We start from the raw sequence: 21,603 nt of genomic DNA, 5'->3' as shown, positions 1-21,603 counted from the left end.
CACAGTAAAAACTTTCTAGTGTTTGTATCAATAATGCCACCTAGACAAAGAAACAGAGTATGAAAGATAGAAGCTGATTACCTGAGATTCCTAACTTTCACTGACTTTGGTAGTGTTATCTCACAGGACTAATATTTTTCGGAAGTAACAGGCCACCTCTCCAAAACCCAGAAATATACTTAAGTTTATCACACTTATATATGTGCCGTTGCCATGGATACCTACAATATCCAGTGTTTGGTAATTCAAAGCACAAGTGATACAGGTATGCTATCACTTCTACTTGAAATACTATTTTTCTATCTAGGAAGCATTGGAACAGTAGTCAAAATTTTTATTTGTTGGCTTTCTTTTAATTTAAATCATTTTTATATGATGGCAAAACATACTACATGTTGGATGCTCTCTTTGGACTGAGTGTTGTGGTGTTCAGAGCTATATACTCTGTAACAGGCAGTACCTTGTCAATAAGATTTGCAAGCAGGAGTCATTCATATTTTACCCAGAAATAAAGAAACACACTATAGTTTGACATCTTAAACTAAATATATAAAACAGATTAAAGAAATACAGGTGAAGACAACAAAAGTTCCCACCTGAACCATGTTTTGTTGAGTGGAATTTATTTTTTATGGTGTGTATTTATTTATTAATTTGATACAACGTAGTGTAGGATTAAAAAGACAAATTTTATTTGTTTGAAACCTAACTGGCTCTGAATTGTGTAGAGTTAACAGAACTAATTGCTTTGTTGTTAGGAGTTGGCAGGACGATGGAATCTAAGCTAGCTTCTTTGGGAATTAAGACCTGTGGAGATCTGCAGTGTGCTTCAATGTCAAAACTACAAAAAGAATTTGGTCCAAAAACAGGACAAATGCTCTACAGATTTTGTCGTGGTTTGGATGATCGACCTGTTCGTACAGAAAAAGAAAGAAAATCTGTTTCAGCAGAAATCAACTATGGAATAAGGTTTACGCAGGTAAATTCAAACTTACTTTCTTTTCTGCAGTGACTTCTTTCAGCTGTAGAAGAATCTTCTCATATTCTGATTATTTTCACTTACACTTTCATCTGTTAGAGCACCATCTTAGCCACCAAATAGAAATGAGGAAAATGAAGAAGTAGGAGACCAAACGATAAAATGGGAGGAGAGACTGCAAAAGTATTGGACTGAAAAGAAGCTTGCAGAAAAGTAGCTGGCTATTCTGCATTCGTTGTACAAGTCTGGTACAGAAAAAGAGAACTGCAGTAGGTTTGTCAGCACCTAGCATTCTCTTTCATTTAAATGCTGATTATTCAAAGATGCCAGTGCCCGAAACCATCGCCAGCTGCTCCAGTACAACATTTTTATTAGACTTTTTACAAATATTGTATAGGGCAGGAGTGTTGTTGACAAAACTGTCTTAAAAAAATAATGTGGCTCTTTGTTGAGAACTCAAGCATTTATAGAAATTATAGAAGAATCAGGTTGGGAGAGACCTTGTGATGTCCAGCCTTATGTAGTCCAGCCTTTTGCACAAAGCAGAGGAAGCTATGAGATCCAACCAGTTGCTCAGAACTTTATCCAGTCGGGTGTTGGAAACCTCCAAGAACGAAGACTGCACAACTTCTCTAAGCAACATGTTCCACTGCTTGACTTTCCTCATGGTGAAAAAGATTTTCCTTATAAGCCCTACGCTCTTCATCTTCTAGGTGTGTGCTTAAAGTTAGACTTGCAATTCTGTGCTGGGTTTCTGAATACATTGTTTTCAAAGACTTATTTCCAAAAGGACTTAATATTTCCTGCTTACTTCAGCGTTAAGATAGGAATCTACCATCTCACCTAACTTCAGCAGCCTACAATGTAAACAAAACACTTGAAGTTAAATAAGACAATTGCCTGTGAGTCAGCTTGCTCTTTTCAGTTTACACAGTCTGGATTACATTAAGCCTTAATGATTTACCTTCAATATTTGAAAACTAGTAATTATCTAAATTTGTTGTTTTCCCTTTCAGCCTAAGGAAGCAGAAGCTTTCCTTCTGAGCCTCTCAGAAGAAATCCAACGTAGACTTGAAGCTGCTGGTATGAAGGGTAAACGATTGACCCTTAAAATTATGGTCAGAAAGGCTGGGGCACCAGTGGAGCCTGCAAAATACGGAGGTCATGGAATCTGTGATAATATTGCCAGGTAACTTATGCATGGAAAAAAGAATGGTCAGTAGTAGGCATGAGCACACTTGTGCAGGATGTTGAGCACCAAAACTTACAGGAAGACAGGACAGAAATTTTGAAGTGCTTGGTACACCTTTGTCTACATACCAAACCTGCACCAAAATCAGAAGCAGAATATCATTATCAAAAGTCCTCTGTGTTTGGGTTGTACATATGTGGCCTTTTGGTCATTAGCATGGAATGTAAGTCCCCCAATGATTAAAAACACAGCAAGTTGGGAGGAGAAAGAAGGAAGAGACTAAGGTGCCCAGTTCAGAAAGAGAGAAGAATTTCAACAGTCGTCTTCTGCCTTTGAGTTTCTTCGAAGAGAAAAATGGGGAAAAAAGAAAATATCTCAGAAGTTGAAATGGTTTTGGGCACAGAAGAAACAATTTGTGCTTTTTGGAGGAAGCAGGAATTGGAAAGAAGGAATCTGACTCCACAAGTGCATTCTTTGTGGTTTGAAATTGCTTTCTTGAGAGAATGCACTTTTGCATGTCTGTGGATGCTACTTAAAAATTGAAGTGATGTAGTGAAATATTTTCAATGAATTATTGTGACTATCCATTTCTCTTGGTAGGGAGGTAGATTTTTTTTTCTCTTCTTTTTGACTTATTCTGTAGTTTAAGGTTGTTCTTAATCTGATAAGTGTATTAAATACTAGCTAATAAAGGCATTTGATCTTTCAAATACATAACACATATTTACATGTATATCATTGGTGTATATTTCTCCAGCTTGCTCAATATTGGAGCTGTTTTTCCTTTTGTAGTACTTGTAGAAGACATATTTACATCCTGCGCTATGACACACATGTAGCAGCATTTTTATTTCTTTCAGTGACCAGCTGAGTTGAAATGTCCTGCTGCTGTGAACTGTTTCTTCTCCCTGAGCTTGCATATAAATGTATTTATTTATATATGGTTGTGTACTGGAAACACAAGAATGAAATCTCGGCATAGAGCATCATGTAGTTATGTGCTGTTCCATACAAGACCATTTCAGAACCGTCTAAATACACATTATTCCCCAGGCAGACACTTCTGTATCAAAACAGTTGTACCTTAGGTAAAGAATTGATCCTGGCTTTCATATGGGGGTGCATTTGGCGTCTTCGAAGATAGGTCTTTTCTACTTTTCCCGCCATATCAGGTTGTTGCAAAAATTAATCCCTCCTGAACTGAAGGGTCATTTGCTCAGGCTTGGTGATAATGGAAGAGATGGGGGTGTTCTTTCAGGGGGTTAGAGCTCAACAGTAGGACTTGCATGCATAGGGTCTGTCTCATACTTGTGAGCTTGTGACAGCTGTATTAAAAACTGAAACTAAAAAACTCACCTTTCGCTATCAGAAGCTCATCACCTTTTGGCATTGGTGTATCAAGAAGAAAATCCAGCAGTCTGTACTTTTGTCGTCTGGCTGTCCTGAATTCTTTGAGCTGAAGATTTATTAACTGCCTAAGAACATATTTTTGGGACTGAGATGTGTTGAGATAGAGCTTTATTCCTCCTTTATTGGAACTAATGCCAGACTGCTTTCTCATTAACAGATCAATGCTTTGGACCTCATTTCTGTGGTGAGGCATGCTAATGTACATGTGCCCTGAAATTTCCCTAATTCATAAAGTCTTCATTACGTAAGATGAGGAGGCACCCAAGAATGCTTAGTTGTTCACACATCGCGGAAGCAGTTCTGATGCCAGGATCTCATTTGGCAGTGTCTCTGTTTCTGCTTCTGGCTTTACTAATGAACTTGGCAACCCCAGTTATTCCAAATTATGCTATTTGATGATATAGGTGCTGTGTTCTTGTCTTTGTTAGAGCGTTTCTGTTCAGTCCAGTGAAAGGTTTTTTAGCAGCAGCAGGGGAAAGTCTGGAAGTTGCATCCAGGCAAATGTTTAGTACCTCAGGGTGATGTTCCCTCAGGTGTGCTTTCCCTATGTATAGCATAGTTCCAACTGTTTGGGATTATTTACTGGAGCTAAAAGCTTCTCTCTTCAGTTTAAGTTTTTCTCTGTAGCTATAGCTCATGACCCATTTCTTACCCCCTCACCTCACAGGTGAATTCCTTATAGTACAGCATAGACCTTTGAAAAATATTCTCCTGAAATGGTGTGTACCTTTAGACCCATCCTGCATTTTTCCCTAATATTTTGGATAGTTGCATCTTCATGGTGATACTGATCTCCTTTTTCTTAAAAATGTTAACATGTACGGCTCAGGGACGCCTTCATATCATTCACAGCAGGAAGGTTTTTCCTTTTCATATTGGCAGAACCACACCTTTCTGGAGATCACTTGGCTGTACATGGTGGTTTCTGACAGATTCAAAAGTAGAGTAAAATTTAAGGAGACACCATCAAAGTGTTTAGTAAGTTGTCAGGATGGCACCCTGTCAAAACACCAAGGTGTCCATAGAGCCCACTCCATCAGAGTTAAAACTGCATCAGTTACCTCAGTGAGAAGACTTTACATCACTCACATATGTTTCATTAGCTGCCTGAAATTCTGTCCTTATCAAATGTTAGGCCATTAGAAAATCCAGAATTACCAAGCACTGCTATTGCCCTGCCAAGCTCTCGGGTGGCAATTTGGAAAACTCACAACCAGGTAATTTTGTGGGAGTTGTTGCAGAAAATTGCCCACAGTCTAGTTCACAGAATCACAGGTTGGAAGGGACCTCAGGGATCATCTAGTCCAACCTTTCTAGGAGAGCAGAGTGTAAACAAGATGTTGTGTATTTGGAATGTTATTTAAAGTTACTTACCACTAATCCGATTTTTTTGTTATTGGTAAGCCACATGCACATGCCTATATCTTTTTTTCCCTCAGAGTTCCTTCTGAAACTCTTGCTTTAGACATTTGACAATTGACAACTGAAATAATGCTGAGAAAAGTCTTTATGAACCAAACTTCCATGAAGGATAGTGCATGAGTGCATTTCTATAGGTACTGTGAAGTGAAACATTTTTGTCTGGCTTCAATAGATAGCACATATAGAAATATATACTATATTTGACAATTTAATGTGTGGACCATGCACTGAGAATGTTCTATTAGTAACTAATCTGCTTTTTTTTTTTTCTGTAGAACATGCTTAGTTCTAATTGCCTTTAAAAAGAAAGCACAGAACAAAAACCAGTGTTCGGTTTCTGTATGCCAAGAAATTATGATGTGTCTTTCTTTGAGGGCCCCTCTGGAATAAATACAGAATTGTTGTCTTTAGGATTTGTGGAACAGTTTTCTTTTTAACCATACTTTTTCATTCTTTGTAGGACTGTGACTCTAGATCATGCAACAGACAGTGCAAAAGTAATTGGGAAAGAAACTCTAAACATGTTTCACACAATGAAACTGAACATATCAGATATGCGAGGGGTGAGTTAATGGGAAAACTGAAATTTATTCTCTTTATCAGCCTTCTTTGTTGTCTTTCATAATTTTTCTGTTCACCAGGGTAGACGATAACCAAACTTAAGCAAAAGTGTAGGTAATACAAAGCTTATGTAAATTAGGCTCTGCAGTTGTATTATGTTTTGTATGTTTACCTTGGAAAAACACAGTTACAAAGCCGTAAACGTAGAAAAAAAGAAAATTTTGTTGTGGTATGGTTAATCCACAACTTAAAACAGCCTGAAGTAACAAAATTAGACTGTATCTTCTACGGTTGTATTAGCACATGTAAGTTTTATTTCATCTTAGGATTTTCTGTAAATTTTTACACAGTTATTAGTTAAGTAACTAATGTAAATACTGCTTGTAACGCAAATCAAAGATACAGATCAGAGGAGTCTTTGCTCTAGACTGCAAGTCTTAGAGCCAGAAAAAGTTAGTAACCCATGGTTTGGCCTTTGTTTGAAGGTGAATTGCTGGCTCTTTTGAATCATGTTTTATTTTAGAACACCTTTGTCATCTCAGTGGTTTTGTCATAGCAATATGAACCCATAATAAGACTATTTTGGCATCAGCCATTTGTTACAACAGAGCAGAGAGGCTTTCTAAAACAAACCTGCATTTATTGGTCATCTAGATGTAGAAGGAGGGTTTTGATTCACAATGTTGCCTTGCAAAGTCAGCTCCGTGGCTTGGGTTTCTTCCTGTAGCTGAGGAAATATTTATTATCCTCTCCCTGTCTTTTTCTAGTTTCTTGTCTGTCTCCTTTGCTGTCTTTCCTGAATTCTTACATCATTCTATTTCACCCGGTTTCTTTAGCCCTTGTTTTAGAGGGTTCTTCTTTAAAGTTAGTATCCTGTGGGTGTTGCACATGTTGTTTTGCAAAACAAGGTACTACTTCTGACCAGGTGGCTCTGTTCAGTTCCAGAGGGGCCATTATATATCTAGATTATATAAGGAAGTGCAGATATATCCAAGGTCCCTCAGCGGTGTTCCTTTCAAGTGACTTTAGACACATCTAGTATCTTTGTCTATATTGGAACTAATCCCCTTAAACTTCACTTATACATCAGGGGAGTCATGCTTTAAAGTGTCCTTTTTCTCACAATATCTAGAAAAGGACCTAAAGTGATACCCTTACCTGTTAGTGCCCACATTTGGGCAGATGAATCCACTCACTTGTCCTGTAGACTTAACACTTTAACTCAAATGCTTGTCTGAAAGGGTCAAAAAAACAAAGGCAAAGTTGTTGTACAGCACAGCAAGCACAGTATTCCAGAGGCTTCTTAGAAGTTCTAGAACTCAAATCTAGAAATATTTCAAAGCACAAAGATAAATGTGCAGAGAAAAAACTTCTTTCAATGATATTTAATATCCCATTGATTGCAACTAAAACTGTTAACAAACAAAATCCTTGCTATGTGATTATGGAAGACAACCTGGTGGAAATACATGCACTAGTTCCTTCCTGTTTTCTAAGTCCCATATAGAACTGTTTTTTTAAGCGCTGGGTTTTTTTCTTAATAATTATGGTAGTTTAGCAGTACCAATGCATTGTTAGTTGGGCACAGTTTTTGAACCCCCTTTGATTTGGTATTTAAAAGCTAATGAAAAGTGAGGATGTCTTTCAAAATGAGGAACACCTAGTCTGATTTATCAGACTGCTTTCACCAAAGTACTTTCATCCATAGAGACTCTGCAAGAACCATGTCTACAAGTGAAATATTATTTTTCTCATTTGTAGACTGAAGTGATGGTTTTAGTATAGATTGTCCTCAGGAAAAACATTCCTTTCTTGTACAGATAGCCAGATTTAATACTAATCACTTCCTGATCAGTACTTCTATATTTGTTAGTGTCTAAGAAATTTCATAATAGATGCATTGCTTCATGATCTTGCTGACAGCATTTTTTCTATATCAGAGAAGTTAAGATGGTATTATCTCTGTAATTTCTTAGTTGTTGGATTGTGGTGGATAATCCTGGGATTTGTTTGGGATGTTGTTAGTGGCTATTTATGTGTATTGCAACATACTTTTATTCGTTCTTTCCCCACCCACAACAAGCGGCCAATTTCAGAGAAGGCAAAGCTATTATGAAAGAATTACAGATATTTTTTTTTAACTTCATAAAATGAATCTATTAATGTTTTGGGTTTAGGTTGGAATTCAGGTACAGCAGTTAGTTCCCATCAGTAAAACCACTTCGGCTTGCTCAACAGTACAATCTGGACACTTACCTGGTGGATCTCATTCAGTTATTGATCTTTTTCATGTTCAGAAAGCAAAAAAGTGCTCAGAAGAAGAACATAAAGAAGGTCAGTAAGCTCTGTACTTTGCATGTGTGATAGTGATCAGTTCTGAAGGGCTCCAACATAGATTACCTTTTGGAATACTTATTCAATATTATACCAGTACAAATTACTGAACATAGACCCTTTGAGAGCAGATCTTGCTGCTGCAAATGAAAATGCTACAAATAAAACTTTGTATAGGGTTATTCCAATGATTTTTAGAAGTTAATAGTAACAAAGAATACTTTAAAGTAGGAAGTGTAATAATTATGCTATATATTGTATAAACTATTTAGCAAAGAAAGGTTGAAATTGGCTTCACTGTATCTTGAACCTTCAGAGTATTTTTAACTATTAGATGATCATTCTGTATTTTGTTTTCATATGTATAGTATTTGTGGCTGCTATGGACCTTGAAATCTCTTCTGATTCAAGAACCTGCACTTTTCTTCCGTCTCGTGGTACCCATCTCACATCTGGTCTCAATTCTAATGTTAACAACACTGAGTCTGCTATCAAATGGAATGGCGTACATTCTCCTATCAGCGTAAAATCCAGGCTTAATTTGAGTATTGAGGTTCCATCTGCTTCCCAGGTAAAATCTGAGAATATAAAACATCTGCAATATTTTGTAATACATTGGGATTGCTTGCCTTATTTGGATAGAGCAAAAAAAGTTACATTACACTTTTTTTAAATAAAAAGAGTGTGATGCACAGTAAGCAACTGTTATTGATGCAAAACTATTTTGCCTTAATAAAAAGATTTTTACAGAGCTGTCATTTGTAGACTAACTCAAAAAAATTTACATTTTTTCAAAGGAAAGAAGTTTTATTTTCCAGTGTCTTTTTCCCTTCCCGTCACTTGCCAAAGAATTGGAGCAGAACAGGAATGGAAAAGATGCCAAGGATGAAATATTAGAAAACATTACCTTCCACCTTGCACAAACAAAGCCCAGAGTCTAATTATAATAACATGAAATAAACTTTAGAAAAAATTCCATCACAGGAATTAGCCACATGCTATAGTTAATGCTAAAGTGTTTATATGATTATGATATGGTGCAGATTTGTAAATGCCCTTTTCTTATGCTAGCTCTTAAAAATTATTTCTGATGAGCTTAATCACTGATGAGTGGCTCAAGAAGTTTGACAAGTACTTTGTGTCATTTTCACAAAGATAGAACTCCTGAATGTTTTCCATCCCTCCTTACAGCAGCAGAATTCTTTGCCACAGATGCCAATAAATGATAATCAGGTAGTCTTCTCCACATAATTTCTTAGCCATGTGTTCTATACCAGTCTTCAAATTACACTATAAATCTGTCTTCAAGCTTCAGTCAGTGAGAAGGAACCGAACGGCAACTAGTCTTACACTACCTCATGTACTTTTACAATGGTTGTGCTCTAAGTTTCTGCCTAAAATACTGTCAAACTTGTATTTAGATTTAATTATTCATCTTCCTGTTTTTTTCAACTTTTCTTCAAATAATATTGAAGCTAAGATGCACATTTAAAATTTGTACAGAATATCACCTTTTAGATGAGAAGAGGACAATCTTTACTTAAGTAAAATATTTTTGTGGGTTTGGGGTTTTTTTGTGTGTTTTAACAAAGAGCCTCCTTATTTCCACCCCACATTATTCAAGCGGACATCTGTTCTAAGGGTCTGCTATGAGCAAGGTGCACTGACTTCTGTAGCTATCTTAGGTATAAGCAGATCTACATGCTTTTCTGTAAAAATCTGTAATTTTAATTTCTGTAATTTAAATCTGTAAAAGCATTTGTTGATGTTCTGTTAACAGCTTTACCAAATACGTATACGTTTTTAGAAGCCAGTTATGCTTTTGGCAGAAAACTTTTTTCCATAATGCAATACCCAAGCTAGCTCAGGATCTAAAAGTAACTTTACTGAACAATGTGAAGCTCCATATACTCAGATTCTGCTATAGGACAAATATGTATGAACAAGCAAAAAATGCACTAGCTGTGCAGTGGAGTTTCTAAAGCTTTGGGGCCTTCTGGCACAATATACTTCTGTTTTATAACCATATTATAATATGGAATATAATACGGCATTCAGTACAGAGGAGGAGTGGTGAGAGTTAGTCCCATACTGCTGTTTGTGTACTGTGTGCTAGGAAGGCAACAGCAAGATATTTTACACCCAGGATTTCCAGAAACTGATTATAGAGGTATATATGTAGCCAATTTGGAATGAGGGAGCACAAACAGAATGTAGAATGAATAACTGCAGAGATCAATAATGCAGACAGCTTTCATTGAAATCTCTCAGTTACCATAAGCCAAGTATCTTTTCATAGATAATTTGTAGTTCTTCTCTGTAAATCATAAGCCCCAAATTTTCTTCTTAAAAGTAGAAGATAAAGTTTTGTAACGCTGCTATGGAGTCTCATTTAGCAGAGCTTACAGGCAAACACTGGCATTTATCTACAGAGTTTTACTCAAATTTTACTTGTGAGAAAAATGATGCTGTAAATCTGCTTGTCAGTCACATTCACTCTGTCACTTGTGCAGCTCATTTCAGTTATTTCAAGTCACTACTTGATGGTAAGTACCAATAACAGCAAGCAAAAATTTGAATCTAAACCATATTTCATTATGAAAATCTATGACAGGAGTCTGACAGTACACAAACATACGTGATACCATTAAAGTAAATTAGTAGCATGTGTCTGAGAACTATATAAAGAAAGAAACTAATTGCTTACTGCTTTGTACCAGACACCATTTTAGTATTCGTATCAACATATTGCCTATATAATTTGACCTCAGAATTTGATTTTCCATATCACTAGGTAGTTGCAGAGGAAATGTTATATGTGATTTGCAATGAGAGCACTGAGCACCTTGAAAAGATAAAACTTAGCATTCTTATTTACCGAATTACTTAGTCTTAAACGGTATTTTTACATTTTGCTCCTGCAGAATATAACTGTCAGGTTCCTAAGTATGTTTGCGTACACAGATTAAAATGAGGTGTTTTTTTTTTCTAAAATTCAAGAACTGTAGGACTAGTTTTGGGTAAAATTAACTATTTTATCTGTTCCTCAGAAAAAACTAAAAGCTTTTATATATTTGCAGCTAGATAAGTCTGTGCTAGAAGCTCTGCCACCTGATCTCCGAGAACAAGTTGAGCAAATATACACCATTCAGCAAGGAGAGAATTACGGAGATAGCAAAAAAGAGGCAATAAATGGATGTAACGCTGCACTTCTGTCACAACCAGTTGGAACAGTGCTTTTACAATTACCAGAGCTCCAAGAAACAAATACCAATATGGGAATTAATGTGATAGCCTTGCCAGCTTTCTCACAGGTGGGTGTTTACAGGGTATCAATAAACATCAACTTTCCACCTGTAGGAGGAATTAACAGCTTTTTCTTGAGACAGCATTACTAGAATCTGTGACTTCCCACAATTATTTATGGTCCATTAATATTAAAGATTTATAGTCATCAGTATGCCTATGTTTTTGCTGTTTAATGTAAAACCTCCTCATTCACACTTTGCTTTGCAATCCAGTGTGTAAATAGCTTTTTTCCTGCATTGCAGCTGAGTTACACTGCACCATCAGTCTGAAGCAGTCCTAAAATCTGCTTAGCTAGTCACAGGAGACTCACTCTGTTTAACTGGATGTTTTGATAGTGTAAAGCCAGCCTCTCCTAGCTTCTGTAGATGTGATTGTATCACATTCCTGGGAGAAAGGCAGGTGTGGCTAAAGGTTGTGCATAACTCCATAATTTCTATATGAGCTCATATACAGCATGTCCAGGATGAGGGAAGTGCAAAGTTGTTTCTCAAAATAGGAGCCTGAAGCAGTGATGATGCTTCTAATTATATTACACCCTTCAATCCAAGATGATGCTGAACAAATGTAGGGTAAAAAAAAAACCAAACCTCAAAGATTGGATTACCCAGAGATATAATATCTTGCATATGCATCATTTAAAATAGAGCAGTGTTTTTATTTTTCAGTTTGCTGTGCCATTGCTGTTCTCAAACAACTGATAGCACCTAATCAGATTTACAGAGTGAGATTTGTTCCTGTTTCTAAGGCATAATGCTGCTTAGCTGACAAAGAATCCAGAGAAAATGAGACAGAAATTCCTGACCTGTTTTCAGTAAATAGTAGTTCATGCATAATTGTTATTTAGAAGATGTGTAGTCTATTCTACTACTAAAATTTCTTCACCTTGATTCAAGTTCAAAAACAGTTGTGTCAGTTTTTATTCCTGAACTGCAAAGTTGAGTTTCACCTGTGGAGATATTGTATATGAACTCTCCATACCCCAGGTGTTTTAAGTAGTTATATTCATTCATAGGCAAGAGTTTATCTTGGACTTGTGTGTTAAATTATGCTGTGCTTTAAAGTACACCCCTCCACACTTGTTTTACCACTCGCTACTCTTTTTCAGGGTGAATTTTAACTGCATATGGCTTTTTGTAAAAACTACATTTAGTTTGTGTTGTGCTTTATCTGTCTATTAATTAAGTAGTTGGGAATTGATTGGTTTTTCTTTATAACAGCATTACTTCTTGAAATTTTCTTAGAAATATCTAATTTACACACTCAAATGCACTGGTTTTCCCGTCTCTTATCTTCTAATGCATTCTGTGACTCTCTTGATGCAAAAACGTCAGCTTAGCAGAGCAGCCTTTTTGTTTGAAGATGTACTTCAGAAAGAATTGGCTACTTCATATTTATTTGTCGGGTATAGCCATACTACCTATTTGAGAATGCATTATGCTTGTACTCCAAATTTTCTCCTGAAAACCATTTCGCTTTCTTTATTGGCAAAAAGAGAACTAAGATTTACAATTTTCATTTTCTGAGTTAGGTCTAAGTTGTATATGTAGAATAATATGATTTAATAGCTTCCTTAGGCTTGGAGGAAAAAAACACACTAAAATTGGTTCATTAATAGAGGAGGATTTTTTTTCTGTGTTAAAATCAAACATGAACTTCATTCAGAAATATCATCTTTGTCTAAATATAGTTTGACACAATTTTTTTGCATAGTTAAAGTGTGGGAGTGTGTATTTTATGAGTGCACATGAACATTTAAGATTACTTTCTTTCACATGATGCAGTGAAGTAAGTAGTAATAGGTTCCAGGTATAGAAATATTGTAAGCCACTCCAGAGTGAGTACTTCAGCTATATCAGCTCGGCAAATGTAAATGATGCCCTGCCATCTTTTTATAGCTTAATTTGGTTTGTTTTTCAACCCTTCATTCCTTTTGTCTGAGCTATGTTTCTGTGACCAGGTGCCAAGTTAATTGGCTGATAGTGATTTATTCATTAAAGAACATGTGGAAAATGTCCTTTGTTGGGTAAGGTTCTCCTATAAAAAGAATCCAGATAGGTTGCGTTCATTTCCATCAGCTGCTGAAGTAATCTTAAAATGTAGAAGAGCTGTGTACCTCTGTGGCAGCTGAACCCTGGAAAAGCACTGGATGCAAGAAGTGGAGATTACAGGTGCTTAGAAATGAGTGACATTTGTAGTAGTGGAGTTAATTACTGGTAGCAAATTCGCACCTCGTCCTTACATTGTTGTAACATGGTATAGATTCTTCGAAGGAAATTTATACAGCGCATCAAAAATAGTGATAGCTGTATGCTGAGGTAATACATGAATTTATAAAATCAAGGGTGTCCATAATGTGAATGTGATACAGCTATGTGAAAGGTACATTAGGGCATGCTGGCTGTACAGTAAATTACCTGAAACTCCAATTAATCGGTGTAGAAATCATACGAACTGAAGTGATGGCTCTTCTACCTGAATTTTTACATACTACACTTTCAGAGGGCAATGATGGGGGGAGTAACAAAAACATGTCTAGTTCCCTGTACTGCATTATTTATGCATTAATTATTAAGTGCTGTACACAAAACCCAGTGTTAATTCAGGGCCTCCCAAATTCCTCACTCTCAAATGTTTAATGAGAGAACGGTAACCTTTTTAAAACAGTTTTATTAAATAAAATTTATATTTAAAAAATAACTTAAGCCTCTGGACTTAATTGGCTACATGCTACTACAGTGCTTTGTTCTGCGCAATGTATGCAGTAATTGAGGTCAGAGTAGTCCCCATTTCTTCCTTTAATTAGTGCATATTTTGTGTGGTGAAAAATCTGTGTTGGCACATGGAGTTCTAAAAATGGAAAAAATGTTGTGCTAAATTGATGAGTTTTACCTGTGGGAGCGTGTTCATGTTTATTATCTATATAATTTAGGCATCATATGTGTGAATAGCACAACCTGCCGTCCTGACATAACATACGTATTTTGGTTTAAAAAAAGATCAAATCCCTATTGAAAATAAGAGGTAACTTTTAATATATATGCATACTGGTGTGTAATAAATACAGTATCTCAGATAATGGTATAAATTTTATTGTGTCCCTAGAATAGTAATAGTAGTTTTGAATGAATTTGTTTTTTGTTTGTTCACATCTCCGAGTTTTACCACTGAAATGAAGAGCACTCTCCCACTGGTCAGATCTAATCCTCTAAATGATAGGTTTGCTTTTTTGAATTAGATTTTGCAGATTATGAGCTGAAAATACTGTCCAGTAATATTGGGAAACTCAGAATACAAGACTAGTCTGTCACTAATTTGCTACTTCAGAGACACAGTGAGGGAATGTAACCGATAATACATGAAATTTTATTTTGTCCGTATGAGTGTGTATGGCAATTGGCAGCAGATGATTTCGTGCCTAGAACTGAAGCCCCTAGAACAGTTGGAAGGGACTGCGTTTTTATCAGTCAAAAAAGGGGCGGACAACTGTGGGAGAAAGAAATGAAACGCTTTTGTGCTGGTTCAAAATATCAGGTAGCTGGACTTACGTTTCCTGTCCTTAAAGAAGTGAGACTCTTTCCGAGGCTATTTTGTTAGAGGAGTATAGCAGCTTCCAGGAAATAAAAGTATCAAAAGAAAAGTTGGAACGAAAGTCTGAGCATCACAATGGTTGATTGTGGAAATTTGAAGGGAGTGTTCTCTTGAGTTAGGCTTAATTGTGCTGTTAATATAGCTGTACTGTATATCAGTGGGTGAATAAAGACAGTTAGTGTATTATAGGCCTATAAATAGTAATTTTGTAAAATAATAAATGCAGAGTAATATTAAAAGGAGAATTTTGTGGGGTTTACAAGCTAAAGTACATGAAGAAAATGCGCAACGTATTTTACAGTGTTTCAGTTATGTCTCATTTATTTTTGCTCGGCCTAAAATGTAAATGCCTTTCTCATGTGAGTGATTGAGAGGAGAGCAAGCAGTGTGGCTCACTGGTAATCAAATGAATCTTCTGTTGCCATTCAGGTGGACCCTGAGGTTTTTGCTGCACTACCTGCTGAGTTGCAAGCAGAGCTGAAAGATGCGTATGATCAAAGGCAAAAGCAATCAGAGCAGCAACCTGCTAACACTTTTGGTGAGTATATATAGTTGTACAATAGTTTGGTATAGGAGTTGTTTACTATTGGAAGAGATTTGTGCAACCCTAAATAACAAACTGGAAAATATAACTAAAGTTTCTATCAAAATGCTGTGTTGAATCGAATTTCTGTATGTATTTTTGACAGACTGTTGATTACAACCAGCTGTGGTCTCATTTTGCAAACAGATGCCGAGCTTTACATAAATGGGTAATTAATTCAATTCACTGGGACTGTGGCACTAAACTTACCCATGTCCATATGTTTGCAGAATGGAATCTAAACTTGATATGTCTTGTGATTTGAAGTGTTGCATCTTCAGTACCTAAGTTAGTTAAACTATGTTCAGATAGCATTCTCATGGTTCCCTGAAACCCGTAGCACTGGTATGGGTGTCAGGCAACTAGAGATATGATACATCTCACCATATGTCGGATAGTCAGGTGGTTTTGCTCTGAGCCGATCACCCAGGTCTCCTTTTTATAATCAGTAAAAAGAAATTAGATTAATTCCCTATGCATGTGCTCTGTCATAAAATAGGCTGGAAATGTCATTGGGTTCATTGCCAGTTAAATACTGCATTATTATAATCAAACCTTGATTTCATAGTCAGTGGGCTAATGCAGATATGCTAGTATGGTGGAATGAGAGCGATTTCCTTGGTAAACTACGGTAAAAGCAGTTTGGGGGGGCGTTTTGCTGCTGGTTTTGCTGGTAGCCGCTGGTGGGAAGTCTTAGCGGGTATCTAGGTGGGACAGTTCTCTGAGGCAAAGCAATTTGTCCAGTAGGCTTCGGATTTCACCAGCTGCTCATATTCAAGCACTGAAATGCTTGATATTAAAAGGCTTATGAATAGTCGAGTATCCTCTGAGTACACTAATGTCTAGCAGTGCTTTTCAGATACTTAAAACGTTGCCCATATCTGGAATGGCATGTGAGTGTTAAGTTGCTTTATCTAGGTTATATTCTCCCAACTGATCCATAGATTTTTATGGCAGATAAAGAGTCCCCTTTTCAATGGTGAAGTATTAAATTTTAAATGTGTCAACCACTGACTATTCCTATGTTTTTCAGTGTCAAAAAATCCTTTCCTACACCTGAAGCATGCAACAACGAAAAACAAGAAAAAAATCAGGAAAAAAAATCCAGTCAGTCCTGTAAAAAAGATTCAGAGTCCTTTGAAAAACAAACTCATTGGTAGCCCTGCAAAAAACATGCTGGCTACATCTGGAAGTCCACAGAAGCTAATAGATGGTTTCTTAAAACAAGAAGGAACAGCTGCTCAGGTAATTATAGCACTAACAGCTTTTGGTACAGCTGTGTTGGTTTCTTTAGACTTAGTCCATGTTCACAAACGCAGCTCGTTTTCTTTACTGGGTGCTTCTCTGTGTATATATGTGGTGTTACCATACTTGTCAGACTAAGCATTATCAACTTTTATGTTTGGAACAGCCAGAAGCAGTTCCATCAACGTCAGATTCTTCAGGCCCCTCAGCTCTGCAGTCTGAACAGCCCAGTTCATTTAGGCCACAAGCACCCAACTTAGCTGGAGCTGTTGAATTCAACGATGTAAAGACGTTGCTGAAAGAATGGATTACAACTATTTCAGGTACAGGATGTCATGCTAGTGATGATCTCACGTGCATCACAAGGAAAACTATTTTTTTTAACAGGCTTTTGTGGACTTTCTTCCTTCACTCTTCCTTTCACTGGTTATTTTTCACAGTAATCTTGCAGTCTCACTGCCTTGAAATCTTGGAGTAACTTGGTTCTTCCTACTCAGTTGTTACTCTGTGTTTTTGCCGGCTGCTGTTTCTCACTTAGCATCATGCAAATGTGCCCGCTTTCTCTTCAAACCATGCATCAGGCCCTTGTCTTATGCCTTGATGTTACTTGTGCGGGAGGTTTTCCTTATTTTGTCCAACATGTTACAACCATTAGGATGGAAGCTATTGCAAGGGAATTCCTCTTTTATGAAGATGTCATTTTAGACGCAAAGGAATGCAGGGGGTTTTTTTTCCAAATAATTGCTAGAAAGAATTCTAGAATAAAGTGCAGAAGTGTAACACTGTTGCTAAATTGTGATTTGAATTTTAACATTATGTCAAACAATTAGCAATGCCTTAATACCTTAGGAAACTTGACCTGTGAGATCCGTCATGCCCTGGACATTACTATTCTCCTTCGAAACAGCCATTCCATTCTAAATCTCCATTTATTTTCCCTTTGGCTAATATTAGCTTGGCTGTCATTTGTTCTTACTGAAGGAAAAAAAAGATCTACAAGACAGATATTTCAGGACCTTGCAGTCCTTTTATGTACACAACTTGTGATGTTGGGGGGAGGTACGGGAATACAGCAGTTGTCGGATCAGCCCCTGATGCATGAACACTGCAGAATATCTTTCTATTGGACTTCAATTATTCTATGATCTAGAGTTCTTAGTATACTTAGAGAAAAGTTCTCTCTTCTTCTATTACAGATCCTATGGAAGAAGACATTCTACAGGTTGTGAAGTATTGTACTGATCTAATAGAAGAAAAAGATTTGGAGAAGTTAGATCTGGTTGTTAAGTACATGAAAAGGTAGCTTTTTTGCTAGTACTTGTGACACTTAGACTGTTTTTGTTAGCACTTACGCCCTAGATGCTTCATTGTGAGGCCACAAGCCTATTAGACATTCCATCCATAAGCGTAAATATTTCTCTCCGAAAACTGGGGAGGGGGGAAAGAAGTTGGGCAGATAAAATAGGTAATTTGTGAAAAATTAATAATAGCATTTAATAGTATTTGCTACAAAGTCTTTTGTTTCCAAAGGATGTAGTCCTTGTCATCATTGTCCTTTTTCATCATCCTTTTCTCCTTCATTTATCATGTCACCTTAGAATCCTTTGTTTCCTCTGATTTCAGTTCTCCTGCTGTATCCAGGTCCTGTCTCATCTCTCCAACCTCTTAAATCCATTTTTATTACTTAGCTCCTGTGCTCCTATTACTCTTCCCATGAGTCAGGAGGCCCAAGTTCCATTTATGTCTTGCTTACTAACTGATCACAGAATCACAGAACGGCAGGGGTTGGAAGGGACCTCTAGAGACCACCTTGTCCAACCCCCTCTGCTTGAGCAGGGACACCCAGAGCAGGGGGCACAGGACCATGGCCAGGCAGGGTTTGAATGTCTCCAGGGAAGGAGACTCCACAGCCTCCCTGGGCAGCCTGTGCCACTGCGCTGGCACCCGCACAGGGAAGGAGTTTTTTCTCATGTTTAGCTGGAACTTCCTGTGTTCCAGCTTGTGCCCATTGCCCCTTGGCCTGTCATTGGGCACTATTGAAAAGAGTCCAGTCCCATCATCCTGATATTTAGATATTTGTAGGTATTGCTGAGATCCCCCCTCAGTCTTCTCTCCTCCAGGCTGAACAAACCCAAGTCTCTCAGCCTTTCCTCATAAGGGAGATGCTCCAGCCCCCTGATCATCTTGGTAGCTCTCTGCTGGACTTGCTCGAGCAGTTCCCTGTCCTTCTTAAACTGGGGGGCCCAGAACTGGACACAGTACTCCAAATGAGGTCTCACTAGGGCAGAGTAGAGGGGGAGGATAACCTCTCTTGACCTGCTGGCCACACTCCTTTTAATGCAGCCCAGGATAGTTAACTATGGAGCTCAGCTTTCCATGTCTTATATCTGGAAAGTGTTTATTTCACAAAAATAATTAACCAACACCCAAAAGGCCAGAGCAACGTAAAAACTTTGCTATGCTTCTGCATTACGGGATGGCTTTGGGCCTCAGAAAATGCAAACTGCACAGTGCAGTTAATGGCTTTGTAGAATGCTATATATTAAAATCCTTATAAAATTCTGCAGAAAGCATCACCTCCTATTCCTGGTCCCAGCACGAGATGTGCGCTGACGGCAGCACATTCCTCCAAAGCCTGTTAACAAGGCGTCAGGAGTTGGTGATACTCAGTTGTCCTTATGATACTGATGTTAGGTCTTCCAAAGCTGTAAGAGTAGGAACTCTCTGCTCTCCTGTAGTGGTGATCTAGAAGGGGATTTGGAGAGTACAGAGCTACTTTGTTTTCCTTGGGCGTTTCCTTAATTTGCTTTAGTAACAGCTGAATGGTAGAGGTAACTCATAGCTCTCTGTGGGCCTCCATTATTTAGTTCCAGTTTTAGTAATAAACACAATATTTTGGCTCCCAAAACCTCATATTTCAATGTCTTAATCACACTTGGCATTCCTTGGAAGAAAAAAGTAGTGTGTATGTGTTGGGATGAGGAAGGAAAGAGCAGGATCCAGAAGCTTGCTATTTCTGATTCTTAAGGATGAGGTTGGCAGATGGTCTCTGCTTCCATGGCAGGCTTACCGCCACTGCAAAAGGGTGACCCGTACAAGTCGGTGGGACACCGTTCAAATCAGAAATCTCACCGCTGAACAGCAGAGGAATCTGTGGCATTAGATTAGACCTGGTATATTTGGAGAGATAGGGCGTTACCAAGATGGAATCAAAGCATTGCTCATCGTCAACTGTTGTGGTCTTGTTTTCTAGTTTAAAGACCAAAACTGACTGTAGAAAGCCCTGGTTCTGTAATGGTAATTTTCTCCCTCTTCTTCCTCTTCCCCTTCAGGTTAATGCAGTCATCTGTGGAATCAGTTTGGAATATGGCATTTGACTTCATTCTTGACAATGTTCAGGTAGTTTTACAACAAACTTACGGAAGCACATTAAAAGTTATCTGAACTTGTAGTAAAGAGCTTGATGAGAGCCTGGAGCTCTCTGCTAGCTGTGCCATAAGTGCTTGTGAGGTATTTGCAAAGTGCATGATAGTAATGCCCTGAGTTTTTATAATTTCAAATTTCTTTTTAAACAACAAAGTGTTTTGTACATTTCTTTTCAGAAAGTGCCAAATTTGTCAGTATTGCATGTAAATAATTGTGTTAAAATTCTTTTATTGTAGTATAGAATCTATTTACAAAATGTTTGTTTATAAAGTTTTATGGATTTTTACAGTGAAGTGTTTACAGTTGTTTAATAAAGAACTGTATGTATATTTTTGTACTGATTCTATTTTGTGATGCTTCAGTTTGAATATACTTAACCCCTTTTACTAAAGCTGCAGCTTCGATTCATTTCACAAAGTTTTACAGCGTGAATCTGCCTCAACACGCCTACGAGACTGCTGTGCAGTCACCTGGCTGCTTTTTGTTTCTTCTCCGCTGACTTTATTACAGATTTTAAGCCAAGAGAACATTAGCTCATTTTCACTTTCATCCTTCAAAGACAGAAACCAGTGTGGCCCAGCCCTGCCCAGAGCCCACACGGTGTTGGCTGAAGCGTAACTGCTCTCCAAGATCTGTGTTCTCAGGTGGACTCTGCTTGCAGAGGAGAACAAATGGAGCTCTTTAAATAGTTACGCAAAAGAAGTGCTATAAAGGCACCAGGGAGAAGCCAGCACAGAGCACTGTTTAAGTCTGTATTGGCCCTCTGCATTGCTCCTACCCAGCAGAGAGCCACGTTCCACTCTTAAAATACCATAGTTCTTCCCAGCCCGCGACATGCGCTTCTTTTATGCAACATAACAAAATAGGCTGTAGCAAGTAGCAGAAGTGAAATGAACAGCGCTGGTTGTGTCCCTGGTAGGGAGGGGCATGCTTGCAGCTGTATGCTGTGTGTCGTGGGCAAGTCTGATTTTTCCAGATGCACATCAGCCTCCTATAGCCGTATTTGGCCCAATACTGCAAAGAAAGACTGTTCAGGTGCCTGGAAAGAACGAAGACCACTTGAAGAAAACACAGGTGGTAAGAAAATCTGTTCATTTTCTAAAGAAATTATGAGGGTGGGGTGGAAATCAGAAGTACCCACATAACCCTGGATGGGTGTGGACACACCTGGCTGTAGAATTGAAAGATGGAACACAAACTGGAGCTAGCCCTGGAACGGGATTTGCACCACCAGCCTGGCCAGAAGCATCTCTGCTACCACGGGGCAGGAGCTGCTGCACTTGAATTAGCCACAGTACAGACCAGCTAGAGCAGCAGTCGCTCTGCGGTCACGCCACTGGCTGCAGCACAGGTTACAGCAGCGACAGCATTTTTGAGCTTTAGGTTGTGCCCTTGGCAGCCCTTGTAATGCACGCTGGGAGAGGTACTGACGTAGCAGCCTTCTACAACAAGGTGATGGATGCAGGAAGGGCAGTAGATGCATCTCCTGTAACATCCCGATAGACAAGCTGCTGAAAGGTGGGCTAGAGCCAGGGACACAGGCTGAACGTCACC

General features: G+C 38.1%; 1 protein-coding gene across 6 annotated transcripts in view; it reads left to right on the top strand.

Annotated features, from left to right (window-relative positions):
* The window catches only part of REV1 (REV1 DNA directed polymerase), a 61,659-nt gene extending 41,283 nt beyond the window's left edge, over positions 1-20,376 (top strand). For all 6 annotated transcript variants that reach the window (XM_064438908.1, XM_064438882.1, XM_064438901.1 and 3 more), the window contains 11 exons: positions 759-979; positions 1,996-2,168; positions 5,464-5,566; positions 7,742-7,898; positions 8,267-8,469; positions 10,979-11,212; positions 15,225-15,333; positions 16,412-16,623; positions 16,790-16,946; positions 17,820-17,922; positions 19,956-20,376. In XM_064438908.1, the coding sequence (XP_064294978.1) occupies positions 759-979; positions 1,996-2,168; positions 5,464-5,566; positions 7,742-7,898; positions 8,267-8,469; positions 10,979-11,212; positions 15,225-15,333; positions 16,412-16,623; positions 16,790-16,946; positions 17,820-17,922; positions 19,956-20,067 (1,784 nt within the window). In that variant the 3' untranslated portion in view covers positions 20,068-20,376. The remainder of the gene's footprint in view (positions 1-758; positions 980-1,995; positions 2,169-5,463; positions 5,567-7,741; positions 7,899-8,266; positions 8,470-10,978; positions 11,213-15,224; positions 15,334-16,411; positions 16,624-16,789; positions 16,947-17,819; positions 17,923-19,955) is intronic.
* The last annotated feature ends 1,227 nt before the right edge of the window (positions 20,377-21,603 follow it).

The sequence above is a fragment of the Phalacrocorax carbo genome, chromosome 1 (genome assembly GCF_963921805.1).
Source record: "Phalacrocorax carbo chromosome 1, bPhaCar2.1, whole genome shotgun sequence".
Lineage (NCBI taxonomy): Eukaryota > Metazoa > Chordata > Aves > Suliformes > Phalacrocoracidae > Phalacrocorax > Phalacrocorax carbo.
This window is presented reverse-complemented; position numbering and strand designations above follow the sequence as displayed.